The sequence below is a fragment of the Chionomys nivalis genome, chromosome 2 (genome assembly GCF_950005125.1).
Source record: "Chionomys nivalis chromosome 2, mChiNiv1.1, whole genome shotgun sequence".
Lineage (NCBI taxonomy): Eukaryota > Metazoa > Chordata > Mammalia > Rodentia > Cricetidae > Chionomys > Chionomys nivalis.
In genome coordinates this window covers 54,169,772-54,185,985 of record NC_080087.1, presented here as the reverse complement: position 1 = coordinate 54,185,985, position 16,214 = coordinate 54,169,772, and the positions used below count along the sequence as shown (strand labels likewise).

Sequence of the window (16,214 nt, the reverse complement as noted above, 5' to 3'; positions counted from 1 at the left end):
TACGACGGGCGGCCGTAAGTCACGTCGCTGCCGCAAGTAGCTACTGTCGTTAAGACCGTTTCATCGCGTCTCGGGGTTTGCGCGCAAGCGCATTTGCGACTAGCTGTTACCATAGCGACTGGGCCTCCGACAGGTAAATCCTAGCTGCCTTGTCAACATCTTTGGGCATCTGCAGCACCGGAGGCCCTGGTAACGGACGGGTAACTAGGTTTCGGAGTGGCATTTTAAAGAAGGGTCTTTCAAACCGATCCCGGGCTAGGAGAGGCTCACAGTCTTAACGGCCAGGGCCGGGGGTCGGATTTCTCGGGACGTCGCCCTCGTGTCGTTATCTAACAGAAAACGAATGTCAAGGAGCGCAGAGAAACTCCAGACAAATAGGCTTTTCCAAGAACACCCGGAGCTAGGTGCACCTAACCCAAGGGCACAGCTTTCAAAGGCCAACCTAAAACTCACTTTTAAGGTTTCTGGAAAATTCAAAAGCAATGAAGACATAAAAAATCCAGCTTCTCAGGACAGCTGACAGTGTAGTTGAACACTTGCACTATGTACTCCAAAGACATGACCTAAAATATTATGGGGCAGTGACAAGGAGGGCCGTGGACAAGGGTGTAAGATAAAATAGATGGGTTCAAAGTTACGGCATTTGAGGTATGTACGCCATAGGCGGATTAAAAAAAATAGGGGGTGGCAAAGTTTGAAAAAAAAATCAGTTATTTTCAGAAACTGAATTTTTACTGACTAAATTAAATAAGATTTCACTTAACTAAATTAAGAATTTAGGCAGGAGAGATGGCTCAGTCAGTAAGTGTGGGGACCTAAATGCAGATCCACATTGCTCACAAAGAAACCGGGAGCCTGTAATCCTGGGTTTGGAAGGGTGGAGGAGGGAGGATCCCTGGAGTGTAGCTTAACCTGTGAGCTCCAGGTTCAGATGGAAACAATGTCTTAAAAAAAAGGCAAAATGAATGATTAAGGAGAGCACTCCACGTTCACATCTTGCATACATGTACACACACACACACACACACACACACACATCCGCAGGAACTCTGCTACCTTAAAGAAATTAATACTTTTCCACAAAAATTTTGAGAAATTACAAACCCTTTAGTCTTGATTTAATAAAATTTACATTATACTTGCTCTTAATGTGTTGTGATATGAGCCACAACATTTGATTGGCTCGAACACCTTATTTTGCCAGTTAGATAAATAATAGATTGTTATTATACATTTTGGAAAGATGAGAAGTTTGAAGTTGTAGTGGCTAGTTTATACTTTCATATTTTTGCTTGGATGTTTTACACTTTTATTCTTACATCTCTCATAATTAAGGGGCAGAGTTTAGTCAAGAAAAACGTGAAGTTGCTAGATTTACTTTTACCTGCTTACTGGGGAGCACAGAGTCCGTGGTGAAGGTACAATCAGACACTTTGGGTCTTAAGATTGAAATCCTCAAATCTGGGGCTTCCAAAATTTGCGAAACCCAGACAGATACTTAAGTTGTGCTGGGATTCAAGTGCCAACTCCTGTGTTCTGGCCTTTGTAGAACTCGCCAGTGCTGTACTTCCCGTCATTCTCCAGAAGTCGCGGAACAGCAGGAGCTGTAAGAACATCCTTACGAGCTTTGCCAGTAACTTCAATCTGGAGGGAGACAGATGTGTCTGCTTAATAGCCAGGTGAGCTAGAGCCTTCCACACCAGCCACACCAGGACCTTAGGGCAGGCACATTTAGGTTAGCCAAGATGGAAAGAGCTTAATGGCTGGTTGTCGGCAGTCTTACAAGCAAGAAATTTTTTTTTTTTGTTATGAAGTCATTGAGATTTGGGGGCGTAATTGTATCGGGGTAATAACTGATTAATACATAGAAGAAAAAGATTCAAGAAGATTTTACATGGTGAGTATTAGCAAAAGAAAAAGTCAGCGATAGTCATGTAGATGGGTGTTGTAAAAAGAAGGAAAGGGAGGGAAATGGGAAAGGAGGAGGGAAGGAAGAGAACGTGTTAAGATGGATGAGGCACATGATATGAGCTAGAATCTAACCTAAGAAGGAGGAAGGAGAATTTACATAAGTATTTTGCACTGTGGAACAATGTAGGATTATGATGAACACAGTAACAAGATACTAAAGCAATGTATTGAAAAATATAAGCCGAATTGAGATAAAAGAAATAAGGAAACCAATTAAAGAGAAAAACACCTTTAAGAATTACTGGACAGGTTTTAAAATCATGGAAAAAGTAAACTGGAGGAATGAAATCAAATTTCTGATATAGAGAAAAGGCTTTGAGTAGTCACAAAGAATTCTGAGGGATACGTGAAAAATTTTGAAGCTATCAAAAATTATATTCATGGGGAGCACAGTGGCTCAGCTTAAGATTAGTAGATATCCCTGCAATCGAGAACAAGAGTATGCAAGGACAAACATACTTAATGATACAAAACAATGAAAAGTGAATAAAAAGGATACAATACATTCCACAGGAATATTTCTGTAGGACAATCAACATCAATAACTATATCTTGTTTAAGTTACACAGTTTTCAGAATAAATAATTCTTCAGGTTTCTTGGCAAGAAACAACGAGAAGAAGAAAAAACAATTAGGCTGCTTTTATTGATGGATAACAGGGCACATCTTTACATCTGTTTGTAGTGTTTCAGCAATTGTTGGAAATTCTATCCTAATCCCAGAGTGAAATTTATTTAATTACTTTTAAAAAATGAAATTAAAGTCAGCAACTGAAGCATCAATTTTAGAAGTCAAACATTGTGACATGGAACAACCCCAAGTTATACTTACTTGATACATACTAAGGGGTGACAGTAGGAAAATATTAAAAATCATTGGGTTATTTTGTATAATTTAAACCTCTATGTTTCTATAAGAAGCAGAAAAATTTGCACATGCAGTAGAGACACTGCGATTAGTAACCTGCAATCTCCAACCTGAGCTGAGGTGTCGAGTGTAGATGGCGTGTAGAGTGCATAGTGTGTGCATGGTGTGTGCATGGTGTGTGCATGGTGTGTGCATGGTGTGTGCATGGTGTGTGCTCAGAGCCAAGGCAACCGTGAGAATACACGGCACAGGATAGGCAAGCCAGACACATGACAAGCTCATTACAAAGTGCGCACACTGTGTTCTCCGAGCCAAGGCAACCATGAAAATACACGGCACAGGATAGGCAAGCACTGCCAGACACACGACAAGTTCATTACTTGCTTGATTTTTAATTTATGATTGTTGTATGTTGGATGGTTGTCAAATATTTCATTTGGTTACATGACCCAACTGTTTAAGAAGCTATGATCAGCCCAGAGTCCGGGAGTCGAAGCCGGTTGTCAAGCCAGTCCCGTTCCGCGCTCCCCTGCCTTTTCTTTCTCTTTCAACATGACAGATGCCGCTGTGTCCTTCGCTAAGGACTTCTTGGCAGGTGGAGTGGCCGCGGCCATCTCCAAGACGGCGGTAGCGCCCATCGAGCGGGTCAAGCTGCTGCTGCAGGTGCAGCATGCCAGCAAGCAAATCACGGCAGATAAGCAATACAAGGGCATTATAGACTGCGTGGTTCGTATCCCCAAGGAACAGGGAGTCCTGTCCTTCTGACGTGGTAACCTGGCCAATGTCATCAGATACTTCCCCACCCAGGCTCTCAACTTTGCCTTCAAAGATAAATACAAGCAGATATTTTTGGGTGGTGTGGACAAGAAGACCCAGTTTTGGCGCTACTTTGCAGGGAACCTGGCATCAGGTGGTGCCGCTGGGGCCACATCTTTGTGCTTTGTGTACCCCCTTGATTTTGCCCGTACCCGTCTAGCAGCTGATGTGGGCAAAGCTGGAGCTGAAAGGGAATTCAAAGGCCTTGGTGACTGCCTGGTTAAGATCTACAAATCTGATGGGATTAGGGGCCTGTACCAAGGCTTTAATGTGTCAGTCCAGGGCATTATCATCTACCGAGCTGCCTACTTTGGCATCTATGACACTGCAAAGGGAATGCTTCCAGATCCCAAGAACACTCACATCTTCATCAGCTGGATGATTGCACAGTCTGTCACCGCTGTCGCTGGCTTAACTTCCTATCCCTTTGACACGGTTCGCCGTCGTATGATGATGCAGTCAGGACGCAAAGGAACTGACATCATGTATACAGGCACGATCGACTGCTGGAGGAAGATTGCTCGTGTTGAAGGAAGCAAGGCCTTTTTCAAGGGTGCATGGTCCAACGTTCTCAGGGGCATGGGTGGTGCCTTTGTGCTTGTCTTGTATGATGAGATCAAGAAGTACACATAATTATGTCGTAGGTGTTCTCCCCGAGAACAGGCATGTTGTATAATACACCATATCTTGAACATTCTGGACAGATTCTCTGGGCTTGTCTGTTTTATCAATGGCAACTATTTACCAGTTGAAAAGTGGGAAGCAATAATATTCATCTGACCAGTTTTCTCTTAAAGCCATTTCCATAATGACAATAATGATGGGACTCAATTATATTTTTTATTTCAGTCACTCCTGATAATAAAAATTGAGGAAATAAAAAATATCTAAAGACAAAAAAAAAAAAAAAAAAAAAAAGAAGCCATGGTCAGGGGAGTGGAGAGATGGCTCAGCAGTTAAGAGCACAGCCTGTTCTTCCAAAGGTCCTGAGTTTAATTCCCAGCAACTACAGATCTGTAATGAGATCTGGTGCCCTCTTCTGGCCTGCAGGGATACACACAGGCAGAACACTGTGTACATAATAAATAAATAAATAAATAAATAAATAAATAAATAAATAAATAAATCTTTAAAAAAAAAGCCACAATCAAGCACATACGGTAGTGGAAACACTTGGAAATCCTCTCCAGGGTTGCAAGGAGAATAGAATACATTCAGAAGAAATTATAATTCTATGGCTTCCCAAGTTGTCATTTAACTAAAATTTGATTTTGTGGTCACTTATCCACATTTATTCTTGTACACTGTCCCTTCTGAATCCATCTCTTGTGTAACTTGACAGTCAGTAGTGTTTTTGCAAGCCTTTCAGATCTACTCTTCTTTCTTCCTGGAAAAGGACCTTTGCTTACGATGCTGTTTGCTCCCTCCCTAACCAACCAGATTTCTTTGTCCCATCCCTTTCTACACAGTTAACGCCTACTTATCTTTTACATTGAGATTGGCTATTCTCATCTAGAGTTTATCTAATTTGTAAACTCCACTAGAGCAGAAACTCTATTTGCTTTTGCTCATTTCTTTTTAACATTTAACGTGGTGTAGCTCATGGTAGAGTCTCAGGGGGGAAAATGTTAGATGGACGAATCAAGTATGATAATAGGCCTGTTTTCTTGACTACAATCTTTTTATTGTATTTCATGAATATGTTATTTAAAGGTCATTATTTGGGGCTTGTGGTCAAGAGAGCACCTTTGGAGATTTCACAATCCTTTTGTTCCTTATTTATACTTACGTATTATTGCTTGTGGATACTGCTGTAGATCAAACCCACTTGGTCTTCTGATATATTACTTAATCTTGCCAGTTCTCACCAATACGTTTGTTATCTGATTTAATTATCCCACCTGCACAGGAAACTTGACACAACCCATACCAAATAAATTGCTGAAATAGCACTAAAGGGCTTAAAAAATAGCAGCCTTGAAGATACTCTACTTTGTGGCTTTAATGCCATTTCACATATAAACTTTTGGTGATCTGTTTAGAATTTCAGTGTTAACATCCTGTTAAATTCACATCTAGTTTTGACGCCCAAACCCATAATATTTCCACTGTTACCTTGTCTCAAACATACCAACTTCAGCTTTGTTTGGCATCTTAAGAATCTGGTTAGATGACAGTCATGAGCTAGCTAACAATGGGCAGCAATTACTTCAGTTGTCTGACTGACACAGTAAGTTAAACTTAGTTTTCTCTAAGATCAAATTGTGATCAATGTATTTACATGTAGCCCTCGTAAGAGAAAGAAGATAGAGGTAAGATTTTTATCCAACATGAACTTCACTCCTAGATAAGATGCCAGTTTTCTGTAAGAAGTTTTGAAGCACAACAGTGAGGACTAAGTATAAACACAGTTACCAAGACTTCCGTAAAACTAAAGATTGGCTGGCTTGAAGGTTACTAAAGCACTTTAAAGTAGGACCAACGTTGAATGGAACAGCTGTGGCTACAGATGCCCAGAATTGGGGGTGGTGGTGGTGGTGGTGGTGGTGGTGGTGGTGATAAGGAGTCCTAAGGGTAGGATTAGCAGGAAAGAAACTCTAGCACAAGGAACTAGATTAACAAGTTTGTATAAAATGGAGTCTTTCCTTCCCAACTGTCATTTCCTCCGTTTGGGAATTTCAAGGCTGTCTGGAAGCAGGAGAAAGGGGTGGTCCAGGCATGACAAGAAATGGCCCAGGATGTGAAGAATTCCAGGTAAGAAGAGATTCAGAATCTCTTCTCGGCCTTTGTGTTGAGGCCACGTGCTGAGACACAGTGAACCTGGTTCTGAGTTTGGGAGAATGGTGTAGGGAGACTGGGGGACTTGCTGTTGATTGGTAGAGGAAGTCTGGGAGGTGGTGATGAAGAGGAAATGTGTCTCAGGTGGGGAGAATCCGGAGTGTGATTTTATGCAGATTGATTAGTTATATGTCTTTATAGCTTAAGATAAATAATGTCAAAAGTAAGGCACTGACAAGAACAAAACTCTGAAATACTCAGTTTTTTATTGAGCAGGCATCTTGTTACCAAAGCTGTGAACTGAGATGTTCCATTCATTAGCAGGCAGGAAGCTATGTGAAAGAATCTTCTGATGTCACAATTTCTGGGTGTCACTGGAACATTTGATCGTCATTTCTTTGGCAAGTCTATCCTTCTATGGAAAGTCAGTAGAAGCAATTGATTTATTCACCTCTACAGGAATCAGACTTGGCCTATTTTGGTAAGTCTATGTTTCCCTGAGCTTAATGTTTATACATATAGTGAATTTAAACCACAGGTGACTGTGTTTATACAAGATTGTCACTGAATAAAATCCCCTTTCTTGATAATGGCCACAGTCTACTAATCAAATTCTTAGAACTGAATACTTTAGTTTTATTATTTCTTCCAATGAATACTTATTTTGAATAGACTACTAGGCATAAGAAACACTTTAAAGGCATTTTCTTGTTTCCTATCCCTTGTGTATTAATAGTTAAACATATGTAAATTAAATCAAGATAGAATTATTAAATGTCCACTATGTGCCCAAACTCTTTTAGCTATAAAGGATTAAATAGTGACAAAGATGGAGAAAGAATGATTGAGGATATTTAAAACATTTTAAAAATGATTAGGGCAGTGCTTCGCAATGGGGAGAAGTTTTGCTTCTCTCTCTACCAGGAGATATTTAATATTTGGCAATATCTTCCTTCCTTCCTTCCTTCCTTCCTTCCTTCCTTCCTTCCTTCCTTCCTTCCTTTCTTTCTTTCTTTCTTTCTTTCTTTCTTTCTTTCTTTCTTTCTTTCTTCCTTCCTTCCTTCCTTCCTCCCTCCCTCCCTCCCTCCCTCCCTCCCTCCCTCCCTCCCTCCTTCCCTTTCTTTTTCTTTTTTAAACTGTCAAACTCTGGGAGAAGGTTGTTGTTGACATCTGTAGGGTGAATACTGAAGAACATTTTACAATGCCTATGACAGTCTTTCTCCTGCTTAGAATCATTTGATCTCAAATGTTCGTAGCACCATGACTGAGAAATCCTGAATTTGGAATAATTAAATTATAACTGTTATAAAACACAAAGAGAGGTCTATGAAGACTTAGACAATAAGGGTTATGGAAAAATTCTTCCTCTAAGGAAGGAAAATAAAAATTCAAACTTAGTGGATAAATTTACTCTAGCAAGTAAAAGGAGTGACCAGTGGGTTGTGGAGAGTTCCAGGCACAGGAAACAGTAGGTAATAATGAATTTATGTACATGTATTGCATATACTTAATGTTTCCCATTTACATGAGTGCTTACTAATGCTCAGTATTGACTAAAACTGTTATTACTGACTGAACACTTACTATGTGGTGTGGGAGGTCCTCTGTCTATGTGTACTTTTATTGGTTAATGAATAAAGAAATTGCTTTGAGCCTATAGCTGAGCAGGGCATAACAGAGCCTGAAAATTAAACTGAATGCTGGGAGAAGGGAGGCGGAGTCAGAGAGGAGCCATGGAGCTGCAGCGAGACAGATATGTTGAAACATTGCCTGTAGACCACAAACCTCGTGGTAAAATGTAAAACATTGGAAATGGATTAATACTAGATATAAGAGCTAGCAAGCTATATATATATATATATATATATATATATATATGTATATATATATATACACACTTAAGTAATTGGCCAAGCAGTGATTTGAATGATTTGAATAATATAGTTTCTGTGTGATTATTTCGGGAGTCTGGGTGGCAGGGAAAACAAAGTGGCCTCATACTACAACTATGTGTCAGGCATTGTATTTCCCATGATTTATCTCCTTTAAACCTATTATTCCCTGAAAGCAGATATTATTGCTATTCTTTGGACAAGTTGTTAAGTACTTTTACTTAGATCATGATATTGGGATGTCTCAGATTGCAGTGGTAACTCAGGAACCCAACTCTCCCAAGGCCAATTGCTTAACTTACGCACTATAATATAGGGGGTGGGTGGACTAAATGGTTACAGGAACAAAAGGATTATTTAAAAGTGTCTGAATGGGTATGAAATTCTTCTCAAAGAAAGCCTACCTTAGTAGAGAGGCATGGAAGGGTAGGGAATGAAGACTCAAGGTTGCTGATGTCAATATGGGTAGGCAATTTGATCTTTTCTTTCCCCACAATAGAGACATCACTGTTAACCACAGGCTAATCACAACATAGGCACAATGTGCTTATACTACTTGGGACTATTTTGAATTTGTCATACAACTTTAAATTGTTTATAAGGGATATTTGTATAATAAAGACTCAGAATCTTCAGATGTCGCCTTCTGAATGTTTTTGTAAACGTATAACAAAATTGTAGCATTAAAAATGTCAACTTATCTTCGAATGATAAGCACCACCGTTATTCTAACTTGGTATTCTAGGATTTCAGTGAATTATGCCTTTTCGGTTTGGGACCCAGCCAAGGAGGTTTCCGGTGGAAGGAGGAGATTCTTCAAATGGGTTGGAATCAGGCCTGAGCTCCAGTGCTGCCTGTAATGGGAAAGAGACATCACCCAATAGGTGAAGTCTGATTGTCTTGCCAACTGAGGTTATGGGTATTGGCTATCATCCATATGAACTCTGACATTTACTATTAACAAGAAAAAATTAAACCTAGGAATTCAAACACTACTGTTATTAAATTAGTACCAACAGAGCCCAGGTTTAACAGTTTATATTTCATAACTTTGTAAGTCTAACCAGTCCTTTCCCTGCCCCCATGAATTTTTATCTAGATTGTGTCTCTAGTCTCAAGATCAACATCAAATCACCAGCATAATTATGTGTAGGATATTGTTCTAGGTACAAGACTACACATGAAAAAAAGATAGAGACCTCAGACTTAGTCTTGCTTGGATTGGATCACTGACTGAGACGACAGTAGAGGCGAAAGCCCTGTGAGTGAAATTCCTTCACAAAATCGAAGCAGACTATTGCAAGTAGGATTTGTCTTGCTGTTTACCAACAGCAAAACCACAAACAATACACTGTTAGTTCTCTTAGTGGATGAGAGTTTTAAGGGTCACAGAGTCAAGTCAATACTTAGTAAAGTCAATACTTTATGAAATTGGCTACATTATCCAAGGCTGATTATCTGATGATTATCAGAAAAGGAACTCAGTCACTGGAAGCATTTTGAACTGGTGTCATCTAAGTGTTCTTTTAACTCTGAGATTCTACCCACATTTGAACATTATTTTGTTAACTTTCACTCCACAAATGTTCTAGTTTTAAAATTACTCAGCCAAAGTGATTGAAGTCTCATTTCTGAATTAATTTTCATACTACAGTCACATGCATTTTTTCCATTTAGTAACTACTGCATACCCTTGAAATAACATCTGGAGCATTAATTTTATTTTATGAATTTCCTATAATTAAATATATGGCAATAGTCATATTTTCTTTGCTATGTACATGTAGACTCTCATTAGAACCTCTGTGTTATCAATTTCTGTGACATTTGAAGGCCTCAGAGAAAATTGAAATAGTTGAAAAGATCTTTTTTTTTTTTTGCTTTGAAAATAATTTTCTAATTATTAGTATCTTAACTCTGTTTCACTTGCCCTTTCATTCAGGCAACTCCGAAGATGCCCTGGAAGTCATTGCCTGACAATAACTGATGTTCCCATCACTGTCTATGCAACAATGAGAAAGCCACCTGTGCCAAGCAGCAAGGAAATGCATCCCAAATAGCAGCATTAAGTCTCTGTCGAGGGTTGACTAGGATCAAGGGTAATGGGCCGGTATCATCCTGTGGTCTGTCTCGTAAACAAATAAAGGTGGTGGCACTACTTGAGTGATGCCAGTAGTTGAGTAGTTGACTTTAATGAAAAGGAAACATGTGGTCAGTAGAGCACACACGATGAGAAGCCGTTGGCTGCATCTGACAAGGCAGACTACTTCACTTCGAAAGTCCTGCTCACAGCCAGAGTACTAGTTCTGAAAATTCAAGATAAAGCCTGATCCATGATGGTCATAATTCCAGTTTCTCAGAGCTTATAGAGAGCAGAGAGGTATATGAAATTTCATCAGTTAAAGAGGAAAGGCAATGCATAAGTGCAGGCTCTGAGTCCTGCCTCTATAGGTCTAAACTACCTCAACAAAGAGACAATATAATTCTACCTTATCGTGAACATAAGATGAGACTCAAACACAGTTGTCAAGTAAAGATGTAACACTCCTTAGAGAAAGGAAACTCAGTCTAGACTGAAAGTTGCCCAACAGTAGGAAAAGATTGCAGGGAAGGTGCCAAGAAGGCCTCAAGAGCTCATCCAAGGGTGAGAATGATTAGTGTTTCAACCACTGTTAAAAGTCCTTTCCTCCCTCTCCTTCTTCCTAGCTATTCTTTCCTCCCTGCCCCCCATTCCTTCACTTTCTCCCTTCTTTCCTCTCTTCTCTCTTTCTTCCCCTAGAGATCCAACTTAGGGTCTCCCACATGCTGGGAAAGTACCCTACCACTGAATTACTGTACGCTAAAAAGATCCCAAGTCCTTAGTCTTTTCCACAGTGAGAATGGGGCTAGACTCGATGGGGAAGGCTGCGAAAGGGAAGACTGATTTCAGGGATTTTTGCTGTGACCAAGTGTGAGGAGAAGAGATAAAGAAAACAATGATATTATCAGAACCATGTCTTACAACTCAACAGGAGTCATGTTGAGGAAGGAGAGAACTGACTCCCACAGGTCATCCTCTGGCCTCTGCACACACATCAAAGCATACCTGGCCACACATATGTGTACTTAAATGTAATAAAAAGCAAGAAGCAGAGGAAAACAGTGGAACCCAAGCCTTTTCTACACATGATTAGTAAACCTGATAAATATCTAGTAGAATTGTCAGGGAGAACAAGAGACACAAATTACTGAGAATCGGGATTGACAGTGGAGCGTCACTGTTGATTTTACCAGGATAAACACCCTTGCAGTACAATGGATGCTTTAACACTGACTGTCTCCCTGCATTCTCTCACATTCCTGGGTATACGCATGCTCTCCCAGAGTGGTTCATATTTTCATAACTTGCCTCCAGATTGATATTAGCTCATGACTACTTGAAAAGATAATCTGTTGAGGCTGTGGGCGGAGGTCACCGTGAACTCAGTGTGATCTGGCTAGGTTGACCAGAATAAATCCTGAGCTTCCTCTTGTCGCCACCCTTTGGAGCTGGGGAGAGATCCAAGTGCTGCAGCTGGCTGGTGGGGTCATCCTACACGTTCATGCTTGTGCCTTTCTGTCCCATGCTTACACAGACCATCGGGATGTCATCCCTCAATCCCATCCCCCGCTGGCTGTCCCATCTCTCTCTCATGGTCTCTTCAAGGACCAGTGTCCTCTGCTGTAGGCTTAAGCCTACCTTATTCCCTGATTTTGAGAACTTCCTGACAGCTGTCCGTCTTTCCTCCTGTCTTCTCACACCCTCAAGCAAGTCTCGGGCTCAGAGGAATCAAAGGTAGAGTGTCAGGTTTTGCTTCTCTCAGCCTTCAGGAACATTATGATGTCCTGGAAGATGATATGAGAGGGATAGCCTTTCCGGAAACTCTGCTTGCCTGTAGTTGATGCAGTGTTTACTGAATGTACATGCCAGACACGATTCTGGACTCTTTGAACAATTCAGAAGTTCACATAGTTTATACTAGAAAACATTTTATTCTGTATGTATGAGTGTTTTGTCTGTATGCATGTACCTGTAGCACCCTAGGAGGACAGAAGAGGGTGGCAGAGCCCCCTCAACTGAAGTTATACGTGGTTGTGAGCTAACAAGTGCGTGTTAGGAGAAGAATTAGGGTCCTTTGCAAGAGCAGTATTTGCTCTTAATCCTCGAGGCATCTTTCCAGACCGTGGCTTCCATTTTTGAAGTTGTATAAACTTCTTATGAAGAGCTAACAGATGGGACACCAATGACAGAAATGCTTCTACCCACGTGTAGCATGGGGATCTGTGAGTTGGAGTGGAGTTACAGGAGTATGGGAGAGGGGTTATGTATAGAGTCATGAGCAACTTACGGGTGGCTACATCACTGAAAAAGGTTTTCTTTATCAATGTTTAATAACCTATTTTCATGGGAGGTGGGGCCTCATGAGCCCCTCCCCCAATAATTGTTAAGGCCTATACATGTTCAGAGAAAGGCAGAAACTGTTTAATACCCCTCATGAATGGGCCTAATTCCCAGCTGAGGGCTGAGGGGATCATTGCTGGACAAAGGGTAGAGGCTGTGCCATTCTGTATCTACAGAATGGCAATGCCAAGATCTGCATGCCTGAGGATGTGTGCCCTGAGAAGCTTAAATCACATTTCAGTCGAATTCGCTTCAGTTTCAACTTCTATTAGTGTCTGATTTCCTTGTTTCATAACCCAAACTCACAAGAGAAAATATTCAAAGGTTCACACTCGTCTTTTTCATCCCAGGCAGTGTCTTCCCCAGTCTGCTGTGGCTGTAAGAGAGGACGTGGAACACAGGCACACCAAGGGGCTCCATCACACAAGGACCTCCTCATTTCGTAGGGGCTCTGAACTGGCAGGGGCCATGAGTGAGAAAAAGCACATAGCTCATTTTTTCTCCCTTTGTATCAACTCCTGACAATGCTATGCTTAGCTGAAAGAAGAGAAAGAGGAGGTGGAGAAGGAGGGGGAGGAGGAGGAGGAAGAGAAAGAGGAGAAGGAGGAAACCCTTTTCCTTTTGAGTCTGGGAGAGTGACGTCTCATCTAAGAATGGAGTCATGTAAATGGTGAAGCTTCAGTTTCAGAAGGTCATTGTGTGGTTTTAAGTGGTACACGACTCGGGATTCTCATCTTCTGAGTGGAAGTGGGTGAAGTACTGGCTCTGTAGAAAGGTGGCCTCCTTTCAGTCCAGAAAATATTAAACTATACTGCAATTTCCTCTCCTTTAAAAGTTTATGCATGTGTGTAGTGATATTCCATTTGTATTTTAATAACTAAAGCTTGCCTGAAGAGAGTTAAACAGCTGCACTGACCAGCCTTACAGCCCTGGTAGCGCTGACACACACCTTTAAGCCCAGTTTGCAACGTTAGTTTGCCATAGAAACCAGGCAGTAGGTTTCTAAAGGTGCATGACTTTAATCCGAGCCCTAGAGACGAATATAAGACAAGAGGAGATAGCTCTCACACATAGTCTCATTCTGAGATTTCTGGAGGCAGGCTCGCCATTTTGGACTGAGGTAGAGGTAAGAGCCAGTGGCTGGCTGATCTGCTTTTCTGATCTTCAGGTTGAACCCCACTTTCTGTTTCTGAGTTTTTATTAATCGTGCTACATTAATGTGTGCACACATACATGAGACCCGTGAGTGCGGATGCTCACACATCCATGTGCCCTCTAAATGCTGCTGCACACATGGCTTCTGTTGGGACATCATAGGTTAACACACCTGAAACGGTGTGGGGCTGAGGAGCCAACTCCATTAGGCTTGGACTCAGACCCCTCCCATCTCAGGACTCATCTCCCCAGCTCCATGAAAGCACAATCCGGGAGAGCTGTTTCTAAACCAGGTCCTCCTACTGTAAACCGAAAACACTCTTGTAAAGACGAAAACGGATGATCTAATTTTAGGTTGTGAAAAAGTCAGGAAATCTAAGGCAAAGGAGCCGAGGACAAACATTGGGAACAAGTTGAACGACCTCCCCTGAAAGACTGGTGACTCTGACCACATAGTGACACTGTGGGAATCCTGGGGCTGGTTTGGAAGCCCTTCTACTTTATTAGGGACAGGAGAAATAACTTAGCCAGCTGAAGAACATGGGTTCTCAATAGAAGGAATTCTGCCACCATTTCAATCGCTGTCCACCGCAGACATTTTGGACCCACAGTGTAAATTCAAATAAGAAATAGGAAGTGGCCGGTCTCTGATTTATTGAATTCCCCTTCAACCAGGTGAGAGTTTCCATGGGGGAGGGAGCTTGGACCCCTCCCCCAGTGGCTCTGTGTTTATTTCAGTGCGAGGAAGAGCCTTGTCCTGCTATGTCAAGCTGTGGGGCAAGAGTTGATGCTCACGGCCCCGCTGACTAGGGCGGCTTTACTGAAGCTCACTGGGCGCCCGTCAATCACAAAGTGGCGGATGCAGCCTGTGTAGGGTTTACTGGGAGCCAAACGGGGTGTCAGTAGAGACTCTGAAAAGAGAGAAAAAAAAAAAAAAAAAAAAAGCAGACATTTCAGTGGGGGAATTCCAAACTCCTATGTTACCTCCTGGTAAAAACTGGAAAATCGCTCAGACTGTCAAAATGATTCCCACATCAGCAATGGCACAGGGCCCTCTAGCGGACTCCCAGGACCCGCACTCATTTTTGAAGAATGAGGGATTGCGCGTGCGTGTGTGTGTGTGTGTGTGTGTGTGTGGAGGGGGTGTTTACGCTAGCCATGTTTTCTCTGAGCACATTTCTGTGCATACTGTGGCTGTTTTCTAGAGCTGCAGTTCGCTGCTTCCCCGTGAAGCTCAGCAGGGAGTTCTCGTGACCTATCCCTGCCGTGCCGAGTTCATTTCCCAGAGGCCTCGTTTATTTACTGTGTTTTGCTGAGAAGGGAAAGGAATTTGAGCTTCCATGTTATTTTTGGACAGATTTAATGTTTTTGTTTAATTCCTATCTTCATTACCCGTCACCCTTAAGTCTCTCTCTCTATTTTATTTTATTTTTTTTGGGGGGGGGGCAGGCTTACAGAAATAATGAGAAAACAATGAATTCAAACGAGGTAAAATTGAATTTTTCTGAGCTCAGGACTTAAGAACTATAAACAGGGAAGTGGTAGGTAGCATAGATTCTGTATGGACACAGGTGTCTTGTATGTCGGGGAACCATCTCATCTCACAGTAATTAGGCATCTAGAGAAAGGCTGGTGTTTATTTATTGTATAGGTAAATACAATACAAAAAGGCTGGTGTTGGGATGAGAGAAGCGATATAAATTAAAGCAACTTAGAGAGCTTATAAATACTATAAAATTGAAATCCATTTAGTCAAAGCTCATTATAACACACAGTTATATGAGCAGTGGCAGACAAAAGGAAAAAAAAAACCACTTGGCAATCTAACTCAGAAAGGAACATAAAATAGAACACCAAGCAAACAGCATCAAGCAACTGTTGCCATACGTACTTCTCTGCGGTGTAGAGTAAGTCTGCACAGAAGCTGTGCACTAAAAATGAAGAGCAGAAGCTGCATTCTGTCTTTAGAATGGTAATCGTAAAGCTGGAGATGTGAAAGGGGCCCCAGAGACCACTTCCTTTTATTCGTATCTAATTTACAGTGGCTGCATGTTTGCAAAGCCTGCTCTGTGGACTTCATCCTCAGAATAAAAACCGAGGGAAGGCTCGAGGGGAAACCTCTAAAGCCTCTGCCACCCCAGGCACAAAGGAACATGGCTTCTATTGTGCCTGAGTGGTCCGCCCTTGCTCGGTTCATGCAGAAAATCATCTGGAGGAAACAATTAGCATAGCAATTATGATCTGCATGATTTACCATAAAATTAATCTTAAGTAGTGTCAGAAGAGTACCCCAGGGCCCTAGGTAATTGATTAAC

The 16,214-nt window shown here is 41.5% G+C and overlaps 2 protein-coding genes and 1 pseudogene across 6 annotated transcripts in view; 2 read left to right on the top strand and 1 right to left on the bottom strand.

Annotated features, from left to right (window-relative positions):
• Positions 1-104: 104 nt before the first annotated feature.
• Fam229b (family with sequence similarity 229 member B) lies at positions 105-10,452 on the top strand. Of its 5 annotated transcripts, XM_057761961.1 has the most exons (6): positions 133-189; positions 1,550-1,679; positions 6,338-6,408; positions 6,754-6,913; positions 9,070-9,208; positions 10,267-10,452. In XM_057761961.1, the coding sequence occupies exons 5-6, from the start codon at positions 9,084-9,086 to the stop codon at positions 10,382-10,384; spliced, it is 243 nt and encodes an 80-aa protein (XP_057617944.1). In that variant the 5' UTR covers positions 133-189; positions 1,550-1,679; positions 6,338-6,408; positions 6,754-6,913; positions 9,070-9,083; the 3' UTR covers positions 10,385-10,452. The 5 variants fall into 5 exon arrangements, with proteins under 5 accessions (XP_057617946.1, XP_057617944.1, XP_057617947.1 ...); XM_057761963.1 differs by lacking the exon at positions 6,338-6,408 and having other exon boundaries at positions 105-133; XM_057761964.1 differs by lacking the exon at positions 6,338-6,408 and having other exon boundaries at positions 6,757-6,913.
• Positions 3,322-4,550, top strand: LOC130869651 (ADP/ATP translocase 2-like; annotated as a pseudogene).
• A 3,916-nt stretch (positions 10,453-14,368) lies between the features above and the next one.
• Lama4 (laminin subunit alpha 4) overlaps positions 14,369-16,214 on the bottom strand; it is a 144,866-nt gene continuing 143,020 nt past the window's right edge. Inside the window, 1 exon segment of the mRNA XM_057762244.1 lies at positions 14,369-14,810. Coding sequence (XP_057618227.1) covers positions 14,665-14,810 — 146 coding nt within the window. The 3' untranslated portion in view covers positions 14,369-14,664.

Coding starts and splice junctions, on each gene's coding strand:
- Fam229b (XM_057761963.1), top strand. CDS start 9,084: ATGCCTTTTCGGTTTGGGACCCAGCCAAGGAGGTTTCCGGTGGAAGGA. Junction 9,209..10,266: donor AAAGAGACATCACCCAATAG/GTGAAGTCTGAT, acceptor CCTTTCATTCAG/GCAACTCCGAAGATGCCCTG.